This window comes from Thalassophryne amazonica, chromosome 10, assembly GCF_902500255.1.
Source record: "Thalassophryne amazonica chromosome 10, fThaAma1.1, whole genome shotgun sequence".
Taxonomy (NCBI): Eukaryota; Metazoa; Chordata; class Actinopteri; order Batrachoidiformes; family Batrachoididae; genus Thalassophryne; species Thalassophryne amazonica.
Window position 1 is genome coordinate 106,613,231 of NC_047112.1, and position 23,948 is coordinate 106,637,178.

Sequence of the window (23,948 nt, forward strand, 5' to 3'; positions counted from 1 at the left end):
ATCTACGTTCTAGTCTCACAGCCTATTTTCTTTGGCATGAGGGATTTCTTAACATCCCCACCCCCATTTGTGTTATGAGCAAACTGCTTGTGAAGAATGTGCACCACACTAATTATACTTCAAGGGAACTATTGTGAAGTCTACTTTTGAGAGACTATTTCATGTGTCTTGTTTGCAGCAACCCTTGATCATTGGAAAAAAGTATCAAAAGTTCCTAATAGTGGGAGAAAACATTTTAAATGTGAGAAACAACTCTAAATTATCAAATAAGATTTTGTTGGTTTTACTTTCTTCCATGTATAACAAAAAAAAAAAAAAATAAAATAAAAAAAAAAAAATTCCGGTCAGGCTGGGATTTGAACCGAGGATCCTCTGGTTTCAAGCCCAACACTTAGCCACTACACCATCACCTCCCCTTGGGAGTGGGAACTAGATCGGATCAGCACGGCATTTAAACATCTGGAAGTGAGCTGGAAGACATGTTGGCCACGTGATAAACATCAGAGCACGGTTGTGAAACCGAAACCGTTAACTTTTTGTTGCCCTTATGGCCGTCAGACCTCGACAATTTAGCCTGCGTTTTCCGATGTATTAAAAATATGCCAAATATATTGTCATATGGCTAATAAATTATGGGTAAGTTTTGTATAAGTTAAGAGCATGTTGAATCACACTGGTATCAGAGGGAGTTTTTCCTTATCACTGTCACCCGTGTGCTTGCTCTAGGGGTTGCCTCAAGGCACTTCCACAAGTATGGTCTATTACTTGTGAAAGCACCTTGAGGCAGCTTTGTTGTGATTTGGCGCTATATAAACTAAATAAATTGAATTAAATTGAAATTGGTATATGTCATAGTACGGTGAGGTCATCGAAAAATTTTGTGCATGCACAATATTTTGAATGCATGCCAGCGTATGGCTCATACACCCCACATATGCAGACCACAAGTTGTAAGTCAGTTATGTGGTTGTTGACACACACTAGTTGTAAGTTACTTTTTGTCTTGATGGACCATGGGATTTATTTTCAATGCGTGCAGAATGCAGAAGAGTCAACTGATGCCTGCGTTAAAAACTGTTGTGAATGAATAAGGCGCTGTGACTTTGGCAACTTCTAAAATAAGTTAATTTTCTTGTTGTGGCACAAAGCACCAACACTCTCTGGTTCAGGCTGAGAAATGCACCGGGAATAGACAAACAAAGAGGGATTTCCCTAAAAACGCTACGTTTCTTCAGCAACAAGGAACTCAAGTATTTTCAGGTGTCATTTTCCAAAATGAGGATGCTTTATGTGGATATGTTTCATCAAGCTGTGATGATGAATCCAACTGAAACAAACAGGTAAGATTAAGACTTTATATTTACTCCATGGGTGACTGGTTTTAATATTTGAAACACTCTTAACTGTGTGTATGAGGACTGCGTAATCAGGCATTCGTAAAAGAATAAATGGATTTCCTAATCTAGACTAAACTTTCAAAAAAGGACTAAAAAAGGTCTGTGGAAAGATGACTGAGACACTGTACATGTAGAGCATTTCATTGGGTGCTTACGTCCCATGGACATTATATCACTTCCGGGTCATTCCAGACATTTAAACGCCATGCTATGCCGATCTAGCCATCACCATCTTGACAGTCTGCACCAGAGCTCGTGGTTAAAACTGCATAGCCATTTTGAGAAGCACACAACCCCACTTTGCTGTTTAGACAATCTGTATTCAGAGATCAAAGTAGGGCACAGGGCAAAATCATGTTGCACTTAATTTTCAATTTTTTTCAATTTTATTTCATTTATATAGCGCCAAATCACAACAGAGTTGCCTCAAGGTGCTTCACACAAGTAAGGTCTAACCTTACCAACCCCCAGAGTAACAGTGGTAAGGAAAAACTCCCTCTGAGGAAGAAACTTCAAGCAGACCAGACTCAAAGAGGTGACCCTCTGTTTGGGCCATGCTACAGACATAAATTACAGAACAATTCACAAAACGAATATACAGGAAATGCTGTTGGTGCACAGGACAGGAGGGTCGCCAGCACAAATACAACTCCCATCTCTGGATGGAGCTGCACCTTAAACAGAGAGAAAAAAAAAACAGAATCAGGCATCAGAAAGACAAAAAATACAGTATAATTTGCCAGCATTAAACAACAACAAAAACAGGAAATACTAAGGTGATCACCGGCCACTAGCCCTAAGCTTCACTAAAAGACCCAGAATTTAGGTAAAGTTGAGGCTGCGGCATGCTCCGTTTCCTAATGAAATTAATTAAAAGAGTAAAAAGTGTAAAACAGAACTGTACCAGTATGCTAGCCATACGAAAGGGAAAATAAGTGCGTCTTAAGTCTGGACTTGAAAATCTCCACAGAATCTGACTGTTTTATTGACGCAGGGAGATCATTCCACAGAGCAGGGGCATGATAAGAGAAAGCTCCTGCAGACTTCTTATTCACCCTAGGGACACAAAGTAGTCCCGCACCGTGAGAAGGCAAAGCCCGGGCCGGTACGTATGGTTTAATTAGGTCAGCTCGGTAGGGAGGTGCCAGTCCGTGAACAATTTTATAGACTAGTAGCAGAACCTTAAAATCTGATCTCACCGGGACAGGAAGCCAGTGAAGGGATGCCAAAATGGGTGTAATGTGGTCAAACCTTCTGCTTCATGTCAAAAGTCTGGCTGCAGCATTTTGAACCAATTGGAGAGCCTTAATGTAAGACTGCGGTAAACCAGAAAATAGAACATTGCAGTAGTCCAATCTAGAAGAGATAAATGTATGGATCAGGGTCTCAGGGTCTCAGCATCAGCCATAGACAGGATGGGACGAATCTTTGCTATATTTCGCAGGTGGAAGAAAGCAGTCCTCGTAATATTTTTAATGTGGAGGTCAAAGGACAATGTAGGAGCAAAAATTACCCCAAGTTTCCTCACTTTGTCAGTGTGATGTATGACACACGAGCCTAGGCTAAGCCTTAACTGGTCAAATTTATGCCGATGTCTCACTGGACCAAGAACCATCATTTCAGTCTTATCAGAGTTTAAAAGTAGGAAGTTTCAAGACATTCAGCTTCTCAATGATGCAAGACAATCTTCTAAGGATTTTATATGAATGGGATTTCCAGCAGTTATCAATCAATCAATCAACTTTTTTCTTGTATAGCGCCAAATCACAACAAACAGTTGCCCCAAGGCGCTCCAAAGTATATCAGTATTATCAGCAAGTATAACTGAGTATCATCAGCATAGCAGTGAAAGGTAATCCCAAAATGCCGCAATATGTGACCAAGGGGTGCTAGATAAAGGGAGAAAAGCAGGGGGCCTAAGACGGACCCCTGTGGAACCCCAAATTTCATGTCACTAAGGTTAGAGGTAGTGTTACTGTACAAAACACAGTGAGAACGACTTGTCAAGTATGACGTCAGCCATGCAAGGGCACTCCCAGTAATCCCAAAGTGATTTTCCAGCCTATCAAGTAGAATATGATGATCCACGGTATCAAATGCAGCACTGAGATTGAGCAGCACCAGAACCGTAGTGGAGTCAATGTCACTGTAAGCAGATCATTCACCACTTTAGTGAGAACCGTCTCTGTGGAATGATATTTTCTAAAAGCAGACTGCAGTGGCTCAAAGAGATTACTCTCAGTAAGACAGTCCTCGAGCTGTCGTGAAACCACTTTTTCCAGAATTTTCGAGCAAAATGATAAATTTGATATCGGCCGATAGTTTTTCAATACACTAGGGTCAAGATTAGGTTTCATAAGTAATCATTTAATCACTGCAGATTTGAAACATTTAGGAACAGATCCAGAAGTTAAAGAAAGATTAATACTTTCCAGCACAGTTGGCCCAAGAGTGGGCCACAGGTCCTTAAACAGTTTTGTTGGTATAGGATCAAATAAACAGGTTGTGCTTTTTGTAGACGTTATGAGTTTCGCCAGCATGCCTAGTGAGATACTATCAAATTCTGTAAATCTAGGTAATACCTCAGTAATAGCGCCCACCTCAACAGCAGGGTGTAATGGCGGGGTTAAGGCATGCTGGGATGTTTATCCTAATGTCTTCTATTTTCTTCTCAAAGTAATCCAGGAAATCTTGTGCTGTAAAAGGAGAGCGAACTACAGGTGGTTGTCCATGAGTAAGTGTTGCCACTGTGTCAAACAAGAACTTTGAGTTATGCTTGTTTTTGTTAATCAAATCAGAGTAATAGGTCCGCTTTGTAGCCAATAATACATGCTTATAGTCTAAGATAGCATCATGCCACGTAAGGTCACTTAATTAGTTATGGGAGTGTTCTGAACATAACTTTAAATGAACCAATCAAACATTCTGTTTAAGAAACAAGTGCAACCGGCATCTTGTGCACTGTTGGGCAGAAGGCGGACACAGAAGTGAGAGGTTTTCTGGTAAAAACAGGTTTCTACATGCAAAGCAAAGCATTTACCGGAGCAGACGTCATCTACCACAGATCCCTGAGGTCAAGCCTTTGAAAGTAAATGCTTGAAAGTCTGAGGAATATCTCCTCAAATCACCCAATCTTTTCCATATCCCACCAGGCACAGACATTTGACAGATTGTGTCATATGTATATGTGAGAAGTTCAACGACAGAATGATCTTGATACTGTATATAACATCTGAAAATGGAGTTACCAGATTGTATATAGTACTTACTTTAACACTTGAGCAACTGTGTTTGGTCCATACCACTGGCCTATAGGCTTTCCCTCTCCAACTCCCATCTGGGCTGCAGCATTGAGGAACAAAAGGACAGTTTGATGAAGATTCCTTCAGGACTGCCTGAGTCCATGGATTCACTGACTAAAGTCTAACAGTCACGACTTACCAATCTGATGAATGGAATAATAGCTATCTTTTTTGTCAATGAAGGCATTGAGAATACTGACATACTCTTCTCTTTGTTTCTGGTCTCTAACCCATCTCCAGTCTGAGAACAAAAAGCCACTTATCAATCACACAAGAATTACTGTTAATGTCACACAGCACTTAAAGGGTTTGCATACCATGCATCAGGAAAGTATTCACGGTGCTTCACTTTTTCCACATTCTGTTATGTTACAGACTTATTCCAAAACAGAGAAAAAAAAACCCCACTCCAAATTCTACTGTCAGCACCCCATAATATCAACATGAAAAAGGATTTTTGAAATTTTTATATAAGTATTCAGTCTTTGCTCAATACTTTGCTGATGCACCTTTGACAGCAATTACAACCTCAAGTCTTCTTGAATATGATGCCACAAACTTGTCTCTGTACATTGCTGCATTCATCTTTCCCTCATTCTGACTATTCTCAAGGACATTCACAAAGTTGTCCTGAAGCCACTCCTTTGATATCTTGGTTGTGTAAACAGCCAAAAATATCCCTGAGGTTTTCATCCAGGATGTCTCTGTACGTTGCTGCATTCATCTTTCCCTCAATCCTGACTAGACTCCCAGTTCTTGCCACTGAAAAACATCCCCACAGCATGATGCTGCCACCACCATGCTTCACTGTAGGGATGGTGCCTGGTTTCCTCCAAACATTACACCTGGCATTCACACCAAAAAGTTAAATCTTTGTCTCATCAGACCAGAGAATTTTGTTTCTCATGGCCTGAGAGTCCTTCAGATGCCATTTGGTAAACTCCAGGGCCCGTATCCATGAAGCATCTCAGAGACCTCTCAGACAGGGCTGCTGATATTGCTTACTTTGATATTAATAATTCTATGAATGTTATAGAATGTACATGCAATTTACATCTTTACCATAGCCAGGTGTCACTGTGATGACCTTCATCTCAGGCGTTATAACTTTTTTGAAGGGGGGCGCACACAAGGACTCTGAACTTTGCCATCTGATGTTACTTCCCAGCCATGACAAGGAAGCAGTGTGTCCCACTGTACATCTGGAAATGTGAGTGCTGTTTGCTTTTTACCGTATTGAGAACGGAGCGCATTTCTACAATGCAAAAAAAAAAAAAAAGGCAGGTGTGCGGCAAGGGCTACACACGAAGTCTCACAGGACATGTTGTAACATGCCCAGCTCGTCAACCATTCGGAAGATTCAGACGGCTTTCGGTGGCTTTTCAGTCGTGTGACTATCCGAGAAATTGTGGACATGTTGTAACATGTCAGGGCATGTTACATGTCCTGTGAGACTTCATCACGGAGGCGCTGTTGCTGTGCCATCAGCTTCGTGCCGATGAATTTCGCTGAAACTCTTTTCATGGCAAAATCTTCTTTCACAGTGGAATGTGCCGAAAAAGTGCTGATGTCCACCTCTTCCGCAATTTCTCGGATAATCACACGACGGTCCCGCATCACCACAGCGGTCACTTTGGAAATGATCTGGTCGTTTCAGCGTGTTGATGCTGCCCAGAGCGTAGCTCGCTCTCCACCGTTGTGCGGCCGTCTTCAAACCGGTTGTACCGCTCCTTAATCTGTGTGATGCCCAGAGGATTGTCACCAAAAGCCATCTGAATAATCTGAATGGTTTCCACCTGGCTATTGCCCAGTTTGTGGCAAAATTTGATGCAGTCGCGCTGCTCCAGTTGTTCCGCCATTTCCTTGCAAAGAAAAAACGACGAGAGACTACACCCGTCCTCACACAAAGGCTGCTTACAAGCAAATGACGCAACCAACAGGCGTGAAAAAAATCACGCATGCGCATGAAGGTTCAACACACGCAACACAACGTTGCAATATGTAACTCTACGTTGGCGCCGGTGTGAAAGGGGCTTTAGATTTTTTACATTTTTCACATTTTTTTCAAAATGTGAGGAAAGTGTCTACAGAAACTTCATCAAGAGGTTGAAGCCACAGAGGAGACCTTCATCTGGTTAAATGTCCTGAGGGTCAAGCTCACCTGTCGTCTCTGAAGCTCAAACCTGCTGCTGTGCTTCTAAATAAAACAAAAGCTCTTTAAAGAGCAACTGTTTTATTATTTGAAATAGCTGTTTCTTTTAATATTTTAGCAAATGAATGAATCATTAAATATGTCTATGAAAAAAAATTTCAGTCAATAAGACACTTGAATAGGTAGAAGAAGCCCCGCCCCTATTGTGCACAATTTCAAAGCATTCACAATCACTAGAATAGTCAAATTCACATTTTAGTAATTACTGCGTCCTGATTACAACATTAAAATCACATAGTCATTGAGGATGTAATCAAATGCTGAAATGATTAAATTAAAAAATTATTTCATCATGAGGTTTGTGTCACATTGAGAAACCCTAAGTAAAAGACACACTACAGTCACTGTTGCATCATCTTCTGTTGTGTTTATGATAAATATTTATCTATGAATCTACCAGACTTAAAAATGTACACATTACTTTTCATGCTATTTTATTTGTGTGAAAATAAATGTTCAAGGATCATCATCATGTTAATCAAGAAATTATCTCATTTGAAACAACAACAGGTAGGTTATGGTTTTAACTTACAGATGAACAAAGATTTCTAAAAGTATGTTAATTATAAGTTTTCTAATGTAAGAAGCATTTATGTAACTTCAAAATGTATAGTAATCAAATTACTTGAGGTAAAAAAAAAATAGTTTCTTTAGAAAACTGCAGTGTATACACATTTTTGCACTCTGTCTTCCGTGTTTTGGCCTGATGCTGCGTTTCTATTGGACGTGCAAAGCTATGTCATAGTGTGCAGTGTTGAAAGTTGGACTGGGTTAAACTTTGACCACAGGGGCCTGACGACAAGCGGTAATGTAAACTCCCAGCAAAGCACTGCAACACATCAAACACACAACACTTCTCATTGAAAATATGGGTTTTAGAGCAATACGCGATGCGCTTAGCCCCCTGAACGCGTTTACCACCTTGAACGTATTCATTGTGTGAAGCCCATTACTGAACATTTTAGGAGCACGAGTACAAAATTTAGCGGCACAAACCAGAAATTGCCCTGCAACATAATTATTGACATTCTCTCCAACTTTAACTACATTACTGATAAATGCTTCAGTCATTTCTGTTGGAAACATTGCTTTCTTGTGATCACAATTAATACATTCAAATATGACATTTTCATGGGAAAAACAACATGTAAAATAGAGTCTATTATTGTGGCATTGAGCGTTCTCATATATTTGATCCCAAACTGCAGTTACTATTGAAGTGAGAATTTAACTGTTCCACCAAAATTATAAATTATTATTATTGTTACACTGAAGCAGTTACACTTAAACTGAGGCTGTTTGACATTTTATCAAAAGTTGAGTCATATTTTGTTTGAGATTAATCCTTAATAATATTAAGCGCCTTATATTACAATATAAGGCGCCTTGGGGCAACTGTTTGTTGTGATTTGGCGCTATATAAATAAAATTTATTTGATTTGAATAAGATGTTATGAAACAATGGCTTTAATAAAAGAAAGAATTTTCAATGCTGAAAACCTATGTCAATGTCAAGTTTATTTATATAGCACATTTTCAACAGCACCAGCTGCCCAAAGTGCTTCACATGTTAAAAAACAATATCAAAAATGTTACAAAAGCAGAACAATTAAAATCTAAATAAATAAAAGACAAAAATAAAACAGACACAAACAGCTTATGTTGTATTAAAAGCCAAAGCAAAAAGATATGTCTTAAGAGCAGATTTAAAAGACTCTAAAGTTGGCGCAGCTCTGATGGTGAAAGGCAAACTGTTCCAATGTTTCGGCGCAGCTACCGAAAGGCCCGATCACCTCGAGTCTTTAATCAAGATCTGGGCACATTTAATAAAAGCTCGTTTTCAGACCTCACTGATCTGACTGGTACATACAGAGTCAGAAGCTCAGAGAGGTATTCAGGAGCCAACCCATTTAGACACTTAAACACAAACAACAGAATCTTAAAATCAATCCTAAATGCGACTGGGAGCCAGTGGAGCGAGGTAAGCACAGGGGAAATATGCTCCCGCTTCCTCGTCCCTGTGAGCAGTCGTGCAGCAGCATTCTGGACTTGCTGCAGACGCTTTAGAGAGGACTGGTCCAGCCCATAGTAGAGCGAGCTACAGTAATCTAAATGAGATGTTATGAACAAATGATAACTCGCTCAAAAACACAAGCTGGAAGATAGGACTTTACTTAAGATTCTGAGTTGGTCTTAACCACAGAATTAATTTGCTTGTCCATTTTAAAGGAACTGTCAGAAATTACCCCCAAGTTTCTAACAGAGTCACGTATGTAGGAAGACAAAGGACCAAGCACATCAGTCGAGCCAGCAGACAATATAGGACCAAAAACAACAATTTCAGTTTTTTTCTCATTGAGAATTAAAAGGTTTTGGGCCAACCAAGTTTTTACTTCCTGCAGACAGTTTACCAAAATAGCAACAGAATTTGAGGGGAATTTGAGTGGCAAATAAATGTGCAGGTCATCTGCATAAAAATGAAAGGCCATGTTGTACTTTGAAAGTATGGTGCCAAGTGGCAACATATAAAGTGAAAAAAGAGCAGGGCCTAAAACAGAACCTTGCTTCCAGATGAACTCCTTCATCTTATGTCTCATTACAGAGTATAAGTCAAACAAAAATCATCAGGATCAAATTCAAGTTTTAAACACAAGGATCAGTATTATTATAGACTAGTGTGTTGCCCGTGGGGATCCACGGGGTCTAGATTGGGTAGTGTTTATAATAGGTCGCTGACATTTTTTCAAGGGTGGTAACAAATTATGCAAAGTGTCTATAATGAGTTGGAATGGCATATGAGTCCAGAATGTTTTTACAACCTTAGATCTTAGACCTCAACAATTTTTAGAAGAAGAACTCAGCCCTTTTATTTCCTGTTAATTGGATAACTTTTTAATGTTAATTTACTATCTTAGTGTATTTATAAATTGTTTAGGTTCAGGTTATCATATACACACTATTATCATCATCATTATTATTATTATGTTATTATAACTTCTATTTTGTTATTTGATTTTTAAATGGACCACAATGGAAATAAGTGTTTTCACTTTCTTGTGTCATCCATTTTAACATATTTACAATTACATCATGTACTAACAGTGAACTTACTAAATAAAATCACATGTGCATGCAAAATTTAATATATAGATGAGTTACTCCCCCTTGCTGGAATGGCGTGTGAGTCCAGAATACAATTATCAACATCCAGTGTTTTATTTTATTTTATTTAACCAGGTTAATCCCCTTGAAGTAAAGATCTCTTTTCAGTGTTGTCAGCTAATATCCGTAGTTTCTCCAAAAATATTAATCCTATTAATGTTTTGTTTTGGCGATGTTCATCCTTGACCCAAAATACATCAGCATACCAAATGACAAATGTCAGCTCTCCCCAGTTTGTCTGTGATCGAAGTCATACTCACGCACCCACGCATACATGTACACAGATGCCACTTCTCTTTTAATATATTGTGGCGAGCTGCGCAGAAGAACAAAAACTGAGCCAGAGCGGTTTGTCTTTTCTGCATTCTGTCGCAAGCACGTGCTTTTATTTTTACACACCCACAAAGAGACTGTGGCAGAAGACATCAAACGCAGTACACTTCCCACTCATGGTAATGGCAACATGACACATAACTAAACTGACTGAACCAACTGAACTACAAAAACACAATAAATCAATAACACTGATAACACTGTTAAGCTAATATGAACCATAATAAAACATTTAAAAGCCCAAAACCTCAACCTGCCACAGTGCATTGAGGCACAACGTCCATTGTTCACTGCTGTTAGCTAATATCACTCATTTTTCCAAAGACATTAGTCCTGTCAACTTTCTGTTTTCACAACGTTCATCCTTCACCAAAATACATAAGCATACCAAATGGAAAATGTCAGCTCTCTCTCTCTAGTTTCACCATGATTGAAACCATACACACGCACACATGCAGAGGCCACTTAGCTATTATAATATAGATGTGGTATTTGTTTTAAAACTCATTTGGTGTTTCTATCTTAAAAAACAAAAAAAAAAACAAAAAAAAAAACCTAAAAAGTTACACATTTTTAGATCACTTTTTTTAATTAACTGAAACCTCAATGATAACTACAAGAGTAAAAACTGTGACCCCAGGGTTGGATGTGTGACAGATGGGGCTGGTCTCCCCTATGCGCTCTGCAGAGGTGTGGCACTGGGCTGCCTCCACATAATCCCATGAAAACAAAAAAATAATACGAATTTAGCTGTTAGGGAGACAAAAGAGATGGTCAAGTAACGTAAGTGGTGAATGGGAGCCACGTGAAACAGTGTATATGTTCAATTATAATAATTCAAATAAGAAGGTTACAAGTCCTCACAACATTGCACCTTCCATACATTTCCTTCTAACAACACTCAATAAGCATTTGGGAACTGAGGATACTAATTGTGAGTGTCATGATTGGGTATAAAAGGCGCATCCCCAAAAGGCTCAGCCGTTCATAGGCAAAGATGGGGCAAGGATCACCACTTTGTGAACTACTGCGTGAAAAAATGCTCCAACAGTTTAAGAACAATGTTTCTCAATGTTCAATTGCAAAGAATTTAGGGGTTCCATCATCTACAGTCTATAATATAATCAGAAGATTCAGAGAATCTGGAGAACTTTCTACACATATGCGGCAAGGCCAAAAACCAACACTGAATGCCCGTGACCTTCGATCGCTCAGACGGCACTGCATTAAAAACCGACATCATCGTGTAAAGAATCTTACTGTGTGGGCTCAGGAACACTTCAGAAAACCATTGTCAGTTAACACAGTTCATCGGTACATCTACAAGTGCAAGTTAAAACTCTACCATGCAAAGCGAAAGCCATACATCAACAAAGAAACACCGCCGGCTTCTCTGGGCCCGAGCTCATTTGAAATGGACAGACGCAAAGTGGAAAAGTGTGCTGTGGTTTGATCAGTCCACATTTCAAATTGTTTTTGGAAATCATGGACGTTGTGTCCTCCGGACAAAAGAGGAAAAAGACCATTCAGATTGTTACCAGCACAAAGTTCAAAAGCCAGCATCTGTGATGGTATGGGGGTGTGTTAGTGCCCTTGGCATAGACAAGTTACACATCTGTTTGTAAGAGTAGAATGGGAGGCAGAGCCTTCAGCTTTCAGGCTCCTCTCCAGTGGAACCAGCTCCCAATTCGGATCATTGAGACAGACACCCTCTCTACTTTTAAGCTTAAGCTTTCCTTTTTGCTAAAGCTTATAGTTAGGGCTGGATCAGGTGACCTTGAACCATCCCTTAGTTATGCTGCTATAGGCTTAGACTGCTGGGGGTTCCCATGATGCACTGAGTGTTTCTTTTATTCATCTCTTTTTGCTCTGTATGCACCGCTCTGCATTTAATCATTAGTGATTGATCTCTGCTCTCTTCCACTGCATGTCTTTTTCCTGACTCTCTCCCCTCAGCCCCAACCAGTCCCAGCAGAAGACTGCCCCTCCCTGAGCCTGGTTCTGCTGGAGGTTTCTTCCTGTTAAAAGGGAGTTTTCCTTCCCACTGACGCCAAGTGCTTGCTCATAGGGGGTCGTTTTGACCGTTGGGGTTTTTCTGCAATTATTGTATGGCTTTTGCCTTACAATATAAAGCGCCTTGGGGCAACTGTTTGTTGTGATTTGGCGCTATCTAAATAAAACTGATTTGATTTGATCTGTGATGGTATGGGGGTGTGTTAGTGCCCATGACATGGGCAACTTACACATCTGTGATGGCACCATCAATGCTGAAAGGTACATCCAGGTTTTGGAGCAACACATACTGCCTTCCAAACAACGTCTTTTTCAGGGACGTCCCTGCTTATTTCAGCAAGCCATGCCAAGCCACATCCTGCACGTGTTACAACAGCGTGGCTTCACAGTAAGAGTGCGGGTACTAGACTGGCCTGCCTGCAGTCCAGACCTGTTGCCCATTGAAAATGTGTGGCGCATTATGAAGCGCAAAATACGACAACGGAGACCCCGGACTGTTGAACAATTGAAGTCATACATCAAACAAGAATGGGAAAGAATTCCACCTACAAAGCTTCAATAATTAATGTCCTCAGTTCACAAACGCTTATTGAGTGTTGTTAGAAGGAAAGGTGAAGTAACACAGTGGTAAACATACCACTGTCCCAGCTGTTTTGAAACATGTTGCAAGCATCCATTTAAAAATGAGAAAATATTTGCACAAAAACAATGAGTGAGTATCAGTTTTAACATTAAATATCTTGTTTTTGTGGTGTATTCAATTGAAAATAGGTTGAAGAGGATTTGCAAATCATTGTATTGTTTTTTTATTTACATTTTTCACAATGTCCCAACTTCACTGGAATTGGGGTTGTATTTTCAAACACAACATACCTCTGCCTAAATGTCTGCAGACCAAGGCCTCGCCTAGGATCATCTGGCCACAACGTAACATACAACCCCAACCTGTGTCTGATGTTGGTCCTGTGCCCCCTGTAACACAAAAAAGTTCAATCCAAAAATCTTAAAACTCTAAAGTCACAAAGAAGGAGCTCAACTGATGCTATAGCTTACCAATGGGTGGGAAGTTTTTTCTGTATGTGAACCACAGTCGTGACGTAACATCTGATAAAATCTCATCTTTCTCTAAATTAAAACATCCACATGGAAAGTTATACACTGACCACCTTTGATTTGATTCCCCATTTTATTCTCAAATACTCATCCAGCAATTTATCTCAGTGACAAACACAACAACACATTCTACAGTCTTACCTGTGAGTGCACTATATTCTTTTCCCAAGATCCACACAGGTTCTGATGTCTCAGGTAAATCTTCAAACTCTCCAAAGCGAAGTGTGTCGTATGTTAAGGTAGCTGCAACACAAAAAGACATGATGTAACTGTAAGTGAGTGGGAAATAACCAGGAAGCGTGCCTGGGTGCTGAGACAGTCTGGCATCACTGATCAAGGCTGTCAGGCAGATGTGAGGTAAAGCTGTACTTTCACACTGAATGGTCAAATCGTTGTTTTTGCAAAGTCTGACCCTTAATTATGCCCCTATTCCACAGAGTGCTGTTCCCTCCAGTTTTATCCCAAATAGCAAACCGGGGTGCATTTTGAAGCAGTAGTACAACCCTGACAATAATTATGGAATCACCAGCCTCGGAGGATGCTCATTCAGTTGTTTAATTTTGTAGAAAAAAGCAGATCACAGACATGACACAAAACTAAAGTAATTTCAAATGGCAACATTCTGGCTTTAAGAAACACTTGAAAATGCAAAACAAAACAAATGAGGAATGAATGGGAGGAAACTGGAGTCAACGTCTGTGACCGAACTGTAAGAAACCGCCTAAAGGAAATGGGATTTACATACAGAAAAGCTAAACGAAAGCCATCATTAACACCTAAACAGAAAAAAACAAGGTTACAATTGGCTAAGGAAAAGCAATCATGGACTGTGGATGACTGGATGAAAGTCATATTCAGTGATGAATCTCGAATCTGCATTGGGCAAGGTGATGATGCTGGAACTTTTGTTTGGTGCCGTTCCAATGAGATTTATAAAGATGACTGCCTGAACAGACCATGTAAATTTCCACAGTCATTGATGATATGGGGCTGCATGTCAGGTAAAGGCACTGGGGAGATGGCTGTCATTACATCATCAATAAATGCACAAGTTTACGTTGATATTTTGGACACTTTTCTTATCCCATCAATTGAAAGGATGTTTGGGGATGATGAAATCATTTTTCAAGATGATAATGCATCTTGCCATAGAGCAAAAACTGTGAAAACATTCCTTGCAAAAAGACACATAGGGTCAATGTCATGGCCTGCAAATAGTCCGGATCTTAATCCAATTGAAAATCTTTGGTGGAAGTTGAAGAAAATGGTCCATGACAAGGCTCCAACCTGCAAAGCTGATCTGGCAACAGCAATCAGAGAAAGTTGGAGCCAGACTGATGAAGAGTACTGTTTGTCACTCATTAAGTCCATGCCTCAGAGACTGCAAGCTGTTATAAAAGCCAGAGGTGGTGCAACAAAATACTAGTGATGTGTTGGAGCGTTCTTTTGTTTTTCATGATTCCATAGTTTTTTCCTCAGAATTGAGTGATTCCATGTTTTTTTTTTCCCCTCTGCTTGGTCTAAAAAAAGTAACCGTTACTGACTGCCACAATTTTTTTTTTCCTGATTTCTTATAGTGTTTCTTAAAGCCAGAAAGTTGCCATTTGAAATGACTTTAGTTTTGTGTCATGTCTGTGATCTGCTTTTTTTTCTACAAAATTAAACAACTGAATGAACATCCTCCGAGGCCGGTGATTCCATAATCTTTGCCAGGGGTTAGTTTTGAAATCAGGGTGAAATTTTCGAACTATTCAAAAATTTCATCCCAATTCGCCAAATTATGTGGTCACTTCAGGGTGTCTGCCGTCTTAATACAAGTGTTGGTCATATAATTATAATATCATTCAGTAATTCCATTCAAAAAGTATTATATTCATTCATTGCACACAGACTGATATATTTCAAGTGTTTATTTCTTTTAATTTTGATTATTATAAATGAAAACTAATGAAAACCCCAAATTCAGTATCTCAGAAAATTAGAATATACGTACAGCTCTCAATACGCAGTTGGGGCTCCTGTAGTTTCACTCATGTTCAAACATCTTTAAACGGGGTAGTTCTAGTGAGTACAGCTTGTAACCTGTTTGACTGTGCTCCATTTGGTTAAAAATTTGAACAAAAGCAGCATTTGTTGGGGTTCTGGCTGAGAATGCAGCTGGGCGCAGCTTAAGGGCCCCTTCACACATAGTACAAACTTGGTCGAAGTGCGCATGAAGCAGGAATCGTATGCAGTACGTGTAAAATCGTAGCTGCCTCCAACACCTCGTACACCTGTTGCTACAACTATCTGTGACTGAAAGACAGAGTGTGCGCTGTGAGAGCCCATCAAACTCTCTCGCAGCAGGTGCCAGCCAAACTCCAGGTGACACACATGCACATCTAACACTGCCCGCTTGGCACCAAGCTGGAGAACACGTACCATGTTTGGACAGACATGAACTAATAACTGCCCACTGTGACACGTGTCTACTTGATGTCCTCGACAGGCTACCCCAGGTGAAACGGACCATCAGATCATAACATGCAGCGGGAGATCTGAATGTAACATCACCCACGTGAGCTCTGTTCCACATGACACAGTGTCTGTCCTGTGGCGCACCGTCGCATGTCGGGCCGGACAAGCGCGGGGCTGGTTGAACACACTGCCAGCAGATGTGGACATGATAAGAGCACCCTGCTTCACATTCATGTCATTTCATGACTGTTAGACTCTTTCTCTCCGATTGTTCTGTCTGAGTTATTTTCATTAGTTACTTCATCCAAACCATCAACATGTCTATTAAACCCCATTCCTACCAGGCTGCTCAAGGAAGCCCTACCATTATTTAATGCTTCGATCTTAAATATGATCAATCTATCTTTATTAGTTGGCTATGTACCACAGGCTTTTAAGGTGGCAGTAATTAAACCATTACTTAAAAAGTCATCACTTGACCCAGCTATCTTAGCTAATTATAGGCCAATCTCCAACCTTCCTTTTCTCTCAAAAATTCTTGAAAGGGTAGTTGTAAAACAGCTAACTGATCATCTGCAGAGGAATGGTCTATTTGAAGAGTTTCAGTCAGGTTTTAGAGTTAATCATAGTACAGAAACAGCATTAGTGAAGGTTACAAATGATCTTCTTATGGCCTCAGACAGTGGACTCATCTCTGTGCTTGTTCTGTTAGACCTCAGTGCTGCTTTTGATACTGTTGACCATAAAATTTTATTACAGAGATTAGAGCATGCCATAGGTATTAAAGGCACTGCGCAGCGGTGGTTTGAATCATATTTATCTAATAGATTACAATTTGTTCATGTAAATGGGGAATCTTCTTCACAGACTAAGGTTAATTATGGAGTTCCACAAGGTTCTGTGCTAGGACCAATTTTATTCACTTTATACATGCTTCCCTTAGGCAGTATTATTAGACGGCATTGCTTAAATTTTCATTGTTACGCAGATGATACCCAGCTTTATCTATCCATGAAGCCAGAGGACACACACCAATTAGCTAAACTGCAGGACTGTCTTACAGACATAAACACATGGATGACCTCTAATTTCCTACTTTTAAACTCAGATAAAACTGAAGTTATTGTACTTGGCCCCACAAATCTTAGAAACATGGTGTCTAACCAGATCCTTACTCTGGATGGCATTACCCTGACCTCTAGTAATACTGTGAGAAATCTTGGAGTCATTTTTGATCAGGATATGTCATTCAAAGCGCATATTAAACAAATATGTAAGACTGCTTTTTTGCATTTACGCAATATCTCTAAAATTAGAAAGGTCTTGTCTCAGAGTGATGCTAAAAAACTAATTCATGCATTTATTTCCTCTAGGCTGGACTATTGTAATTCATTATTATCAGGTTGTCCTAAAAGTTCCCTGAAAAGCCTTCAGTTAATTCAAAATGCTGCAGCTAGAGTACTAACGGGGACTAGAAGGAGAGAGCATATCTCACCCATATTGGCCTCTCTTCATTGGCTTCCTGTTAATTCTAGAATAGAATCCTGTTAATTCTAGAATAGAATTTAAAATTCTTCTTACTTATAAGGTTTTGAATAATCAGGTCCCATCTTATCTTAGGGACCTCACAGTACCATATCACCCCAATAGAGCGCTTCGCTCTCAGACTGCAGGCTTACTTGTAGTTCCTAGGGTTTGTAAGAGTAGAATGGGAGGCAGAGCCTTCAGCTTTCAGGCTCCTCTTCTGTGGAACCAGCTCCCAATTCAGATCAGGGAGACAGACACCCTCTCTACTTTTAAGATTAGGCTTAAAACTTTCCTTTTTGCTAAAGCTTATAGTTAGGGCTGGATCAGGTGACCCTGAACCATCCCTTAGTTATGCTGCTATAGACTTAGACTGCTGGGGGGTTCCCATGATGCACTGAGTGTTTCTTTCTCTTTTTGCTCTGTATGCACCGCTCTGCATTTAATCATTAGTGATTGATCTCTGCTCCCCTCCACAGCATGTCTTTTTCCTGGTTCTCTCCCTCAGCCCCAACCAGTCCCAGCAGAAGACTGCCCCTCCCTGAGCCTGGTTCTGCTGGAGGTTTCTTCCTGTTAAAAGGGAGTTTTTCCTTCCCACTGTTGCCAAGTGCTTGCTCACAGGGGGTCGTTTTGACTGTTGGGGTTCTTACGTAATTATTGTATGGCCTTGCCTTACAATATAAAGCGCCTTGGGGCAACTGTTTGTTGTGATTTGGCGCTATATAAATAAAATTGATTGATTGATTGATTGACTGTACGCCTGTGGCCATGGGTCATCTACAGACGAACAGACGGATCATACTTGTATTGCCCGCTTGATAAGAGGGATTCAATAAAATGTGGTGTTTTTATATGGTGTGTGGTTGTATTTTTTTTAAACACACCTATGTCCTTCCTGATATTAAGCATTTTCCTGCACCTTTTACAGGACAGTGATGGTAGCTCAGTGGTAACGTTTCCAGCTGGCAATCAGAGCTTTGGAAATTACAGGTTTGAATCCCGTAGGTGGCATATATTTTTAATTTTTTTATTTCACAGCTGCTGCGCAATGTGGTTACACATCACGCAGCATTCAAGTGTCTGTTAGGAGCTGAATGGCTGTGCACCTGATTTAGCAAATCAGCCTGTGGCAGAGCAGGGAGAGATGGAAAATGTACAGGTTCAGGGGTCCTTGAGGACTGGATTGAGAACCCCTGGTGTAAGTAACAGTGTTCTCAGTGATTAGCAACAAGGCTTCCCAAAGCACATGCAGACAGAAGACCTACTTTACATGTGCTGGCCTGAACAAGCCCAGACACGTTTCACTGTACCCATTTTAAATGACTACACAAAAGAATAAAGTATGTTAAAAGATGCCAACATGACCCAAAAGAAGAGGTTCACTGGCCCTTGCCTGTCCCTAACAGAACACAAAGTTTCAGAGATGAATATGCAGTAGTTTTAAGGCATTACTGATGGAAATATTCTGGACACACTCTTTCACTAACTCCATTAATCCTGTGCTTCCCCTGCTTATCACAAGCAAAATTTTCTGCATTTTGTGACCCCATTCCTGAACTTGCCAACTTCCAGGTTGGCAATGTCTGCCTTAAACCATCACCTCTCTGTGAGCAGAGCACTGAATGATTTCCAGGAAGGCTGTGCTACACATAAACCCATCTTTAAAAATCAATTGCCATTTAAATCACTGTCTGTATGCCAAAGACCGAAAGATGAAGAATCTCTTGTGGGATACATTAAGTATTATAGTGGGGCTTGGGTGATCGTCTCTCTCTATTTGAGGATCACATAACCTCCGCCCCACCTTCATCTGTCAGCAGAGGTTACATGATCACTCCTGTCTTGTTGTCTGTGTACAAGACATATTAAAAAGCAGTTACCGTTTTGGCCTTTATTACCTTGTCATGGTGTCTTCAATTTGTGTAAACACTAACTACATCAGAAAATGACTACAGGGGAACCTGGCAGAGAACATGTGTCCACCACAGTGGAATCCTACACCTTTCGTGTAGCTTTGTAAGGGCAAATAGAAAATATTCTGATGATAATTTAGGGTTTGTTTGTATTTTAACCTCAACTCTTTTCACTAGTTTTTCCACAGTCTGAATACTAAGAAAAACAATGACTATCACACAGTGTTAAAACTAATAAATAAAAAAATATATAAACCCTTCACAAACTTCTTGGATTTGCCTCAGTGTTTAAATGTTTCTATTCCAGGTAAGAAATAACCTTTCCAGCATGTTTCATGAAAAATGAGCCATAACATTTTGAGTCATGCTGCAAAACTCTGACAAAAATATAAATCAAAACCCTTATAGCAGACCCAATCACTGTCTGGTAGCTACATTAGCTATTTCACAGAAAATGTATTCCAAGTGGTTAACACAAACTACTTTGTTTTACTGTGGCAAAATTTAATCAAGTCAAGACTGAAAATTGTTTACTTTCTCAGACAAGGATTTTACTAATGATTTTGATGGTGAATTAGATAACATAAAAAAAAGTTTTCTCTTGGAATCACTGGAGGTCTTCCACTATCATTAAATGGGACCTCTGAATTAAAAGGCACACTGTCTAACTTTGACATTATTTCTTTACAGAATCTATCTGGGATTGTGATCGGTGCTAAATGAATTACTTGTTTTCTTGATCTGTTGTTAACTAGGCTTGTAAATTACAAGTGGTTAACACTAGGGCCCTATATGCTCAATTATTTTGAATTTACTGCATATCACTGATATCGTTCACTGCTGTGATAATATCCATGAGAAACCAAGTTTGGATTCTGGGTTGCTGGCAAATCACTTGACCTATTTTTAATCGCACAGTTTTATCTCATGAGTACTATAAAAAGGGGCCGCTGAGCAAATTTATAATGAGTTTATAATGTCAGAATGATCTTCTTGGTATGCTGAATGATTTCTTTGTGGCTATGATGTAGATTTCATGTTGGTGCTGTAGTTATTTAAACTTTATGTAACCTTTGATACAGTTGATCATTGTATTTTGTTGGATAGAATTGGGAATTATTTTGGATTATTATCATGGCTGAAAGCTTACTTGATTGACTGATTGTAATATGTTCCTTAGAACAAGACTACATCTGAATTTTCCACAGGGATACAGTGCCTCAAGGTGCTGTTTGAGATACACTGTTATTCTCTCTTTATATAGTACCTCATGGTCAAATTATTCATCACCATAGTTTTGATTTTCTACCAATGCACATGCCTGATTATGGAGGTAATGTTTCTCATATTGTGAATTTGGATACTTCTCTGGTTGCAGTGAGAAGCAGATGGTTTGAAATTCTATACTATTTAAATCAATGACTCAGTGATGGCTGAGATGATTGTAATTGGCCCCAACACCTATATGATCAGTTAACAATGACATAGGATGACTGTTTGATTCATCACAGTGAAAGAGTTAAGAGTCTCATTCCATGTCAATTCAACGAATATTCGAGGGGTCTCACGCACTTTGTCTCAGATTTTCTTTAAATTTTAATCATATATTCCCAGACTATTCAGAACAACAATTCTGACGTTTGAGTCCTGTAGGTCAAGTAGTTTCTGAGATATGGCCAATTTAGTGTGCATGGGGTGTGCCGTCTTTTTAGGCAAAAATTATGGCCGTCATTTCTGGAGCCATGTTCAAGGTAGAATATCTCAGCAAATAATGAACTTAGAGCCCTGAAATTTTCTGTGGCAGTTGTCATGGACACCCAGACTTGGACTATGGTCAAACAACAGACATTAACAGTAAACTGTGAAGTTTATGTATGCTCAAACTATGGAAAATATTACATTGACTATTGTGAGCATCCATGTTTGAGACACTGAAGCATACCATTACACTCAAAGAAGTCTTTCCATTTCTTGGCTCCTTAATGCCAGCTATACTGGCTATGAAATATGTAAATCTGGCATATCTGTGGTAAACAGTTATTGTGGGAGAAACCTCTGAAATCTAAAAAAAACATTTTGTGGCTGAAATTTATTAGAAGAAAAGCTCAAGTGGGCAGTAAATAAAACTCTTCAAACTGATATCACGGTATTGATATCTACTTTATGTGTTATAAATATGGCCTTTTTAATGAAACTCCTTCCTGGTTAATTTAAGCATCCAATTATGGCTAATTTGTGCATTGTGCACTCGCGAATGTATTTCTAGTGCTGAAATGACAATTTCATTTTAATTGTGTGCACGCACACACTGCATTCATATGATTCATGGCACACCCCAGAATGCTTACACATAGATCTGCCAGTTTAGTGTCAATGTCTGTTGTTTGACTATAGTCCAAGTCAGTGGTGGGCACACTTCCGATAATCCGATAACAGATAATTATCGAAGATAATGTTTTCATTATCGGATTATCTTTTAGATAACTTTAAAAACCATTATCGGACTAATTATCTTCCAATAAATTGTCGTCCGATAACTTTTAGACCGATAACGTAGTAAACCAAGCTGAACAGTGGCAAATATTTTTAAAATTTAAAATCAGTTGAGAACCAGAATTTTGTTTTGGCAAGTTTTCAAGGCCTCTACTGCCATCTACTGGCCAGTAGTGTTCATGGCAGTATTCGCCCTAAGTACTAAGCTTCTGGGCACCAGGAAATGGCAGTGTTCTATTTATTTTGACCCCGGTTATATCAAATGGTTGTCAAATCAAGTTTTTGGCATTGCAAATGGATTTTTTTTTTTTTTTTACAAATTAAGTTTAAAAACAAAACAACAAAAAAAAAATTTATAAGACAGCTCTGCGGTATTTGCACATGCACATTGCAAGCGGTTGGATGCTTGTAGCTCTTCAGCAGCAGGATACACTCACGACGGCTGACCAGAATAATATAAAACAGGTTTGATTTTCATTTGACCATACGATCGGCGATCAGGAGGTGGTCGTGAGATGTTGAACGCAGCTTGTTACTCCATGTACACTACACGATGCAGGACACGCGATTAACCTGAAACTCGGTCCAAAAAATTCTTGCATGAATGAAAAATCATCTGAAAAAGGGCCAAAACTCACAGTGTAAAGCCAACATTTATGTGTCAAGACAATATTGAGTGCACGTTTTACAACATCATAAAATGTGCGCACATAAAACGTGCACACGGCACTAATAAAATGAGTGCACATTCTCTCCACATGCAAAACATTTTGCGATGACACTTCCAGGGCTCTGTAAAAATGCCTGTTTTTACAAATAAAAAATGGAATATTTTACAAAAGCACATTTATCTGCAAACACCAACACACGTCACAATGTGTTGGTTTACATAATGAATGACTGAACCAATCAGTGTTTAGCAGAGGCACTTTTACCCAGAATCCTTTGCGATCTGTCTGTGTTTGTTACAAAACTTCAGAATTAGTGCATTATTCAACATTAAAAGATATATGTTATATTTTAACTTTGTACAAATGACAGAATTGCCATTAATGGAGTTATTCTATCAGTATTCACATCTAACCATAAGTCAGCATGACTTTATTTTCGAAGACCTCCGCCTGACCGGAGCGTTGTGATTGGTAGAGAGCTGGCTTTGTGGATGCTCTCAGGGTGCTTCTCTGCTGTAGCCGTGTAGCTTCCAGCAGGGGCGGCATGTTCAAACATAGAAGTACTGGCTCATTGTTTGGGTCTTTTGTCGCTTTTGATGCTTCCAAAAGCGATGGTGGTGTTAAAACTCAAATTCAGCTTGTTAGTAGTTGCAAATGTACCAGAGACAATGCTGGAATTTATCGGTTATCTGTAACTTCAATATATTTTTGGGTGGTTTATCGGTTTATCTTTATCAAAGATAACTTTTCAGTTATCTGATTATCTGTTATCAATGTTAATTTTTTGGTTATCTGTGCCCACCACTGGTCCAAGTCTGGGTGTCCAAGACAACTGCCACAGAAAATGTCAGGCCTCTAAGTCCATTATTTGCTGAGATATTCTACCTTGAACATGGCTCCACAAATGATGGCCATAATTTTTGCCTAAAAAACGGCAGACCCCATGCGCACTAAATTGGCCATTTCTCAGAAACTACTTGACCTACAGGCCTCAAACTTCAGATTTGTTGTTCTGAATAGTCTGGGAATATTTGATTAAAATTTGAAGAAAATCTGAGACAAAGTGCATGAGGCCCTCGTTGAATTGACATGGAATGACCCTGAAGTGATTTTTGATCCATCATTGTCCTTTGATCTGCACATTACAGACTTGACTAAGACAGGCCATTTTAACGTAGTAACATTAGACCTATTAAGATAAAGATCAGACCTGTGAATGATGCCAAAACACTGATCCATCATGCTTTACCCTCTGGAATTGACAACTATATTATTTTCTTGTTAACCATACCAGAATATGAAATGTTTTAAGGTGAGCTGTTAGAGTTGACTAAAACCAGAACTGATCACATCATATC

The 23,948-nt window shown here is 39.4% G+C and overlaps 1 protein-coding gene across 1 annotated transcript in view; it reads right to left on the reverse strand.

Moving 5' to 3' along the window:
• The window catches only part of atg4b (autophagy related 4B, cysteine peptidase), an 89,759-nt gene that overhangs the window by 54,924 nt on the left and 10,887 nt on the right, over window positions 1-23,948 (reverse strand). Inside the window, exons 2-6 of the mRNA XM_034180700.1 lie at window positions 13,674-13,775; window positions 13,473-13,544; window positions 13,293-13,391; window positions 4,839-4,940; window positions 4,667-4,739 (exon numbers count right to left, since the gene is read on the reverse strand). Coding sequence (XP_034036591.1) covers window positions 4,667-4,739; window positions 4,839-4,940; window positions 13,293-13,391; window positions 13,473-13,544; window positions 13,674-13,775 — 448 coding nt within the window. The remainder of the gene's footprint in view (window positions 1-4,666; window positions 4,740-4,838; window positions 4,941-13,292; window positions 13,392-13,472; window positions 13,545-13,673; window positions 13,776-23,948) is intronic.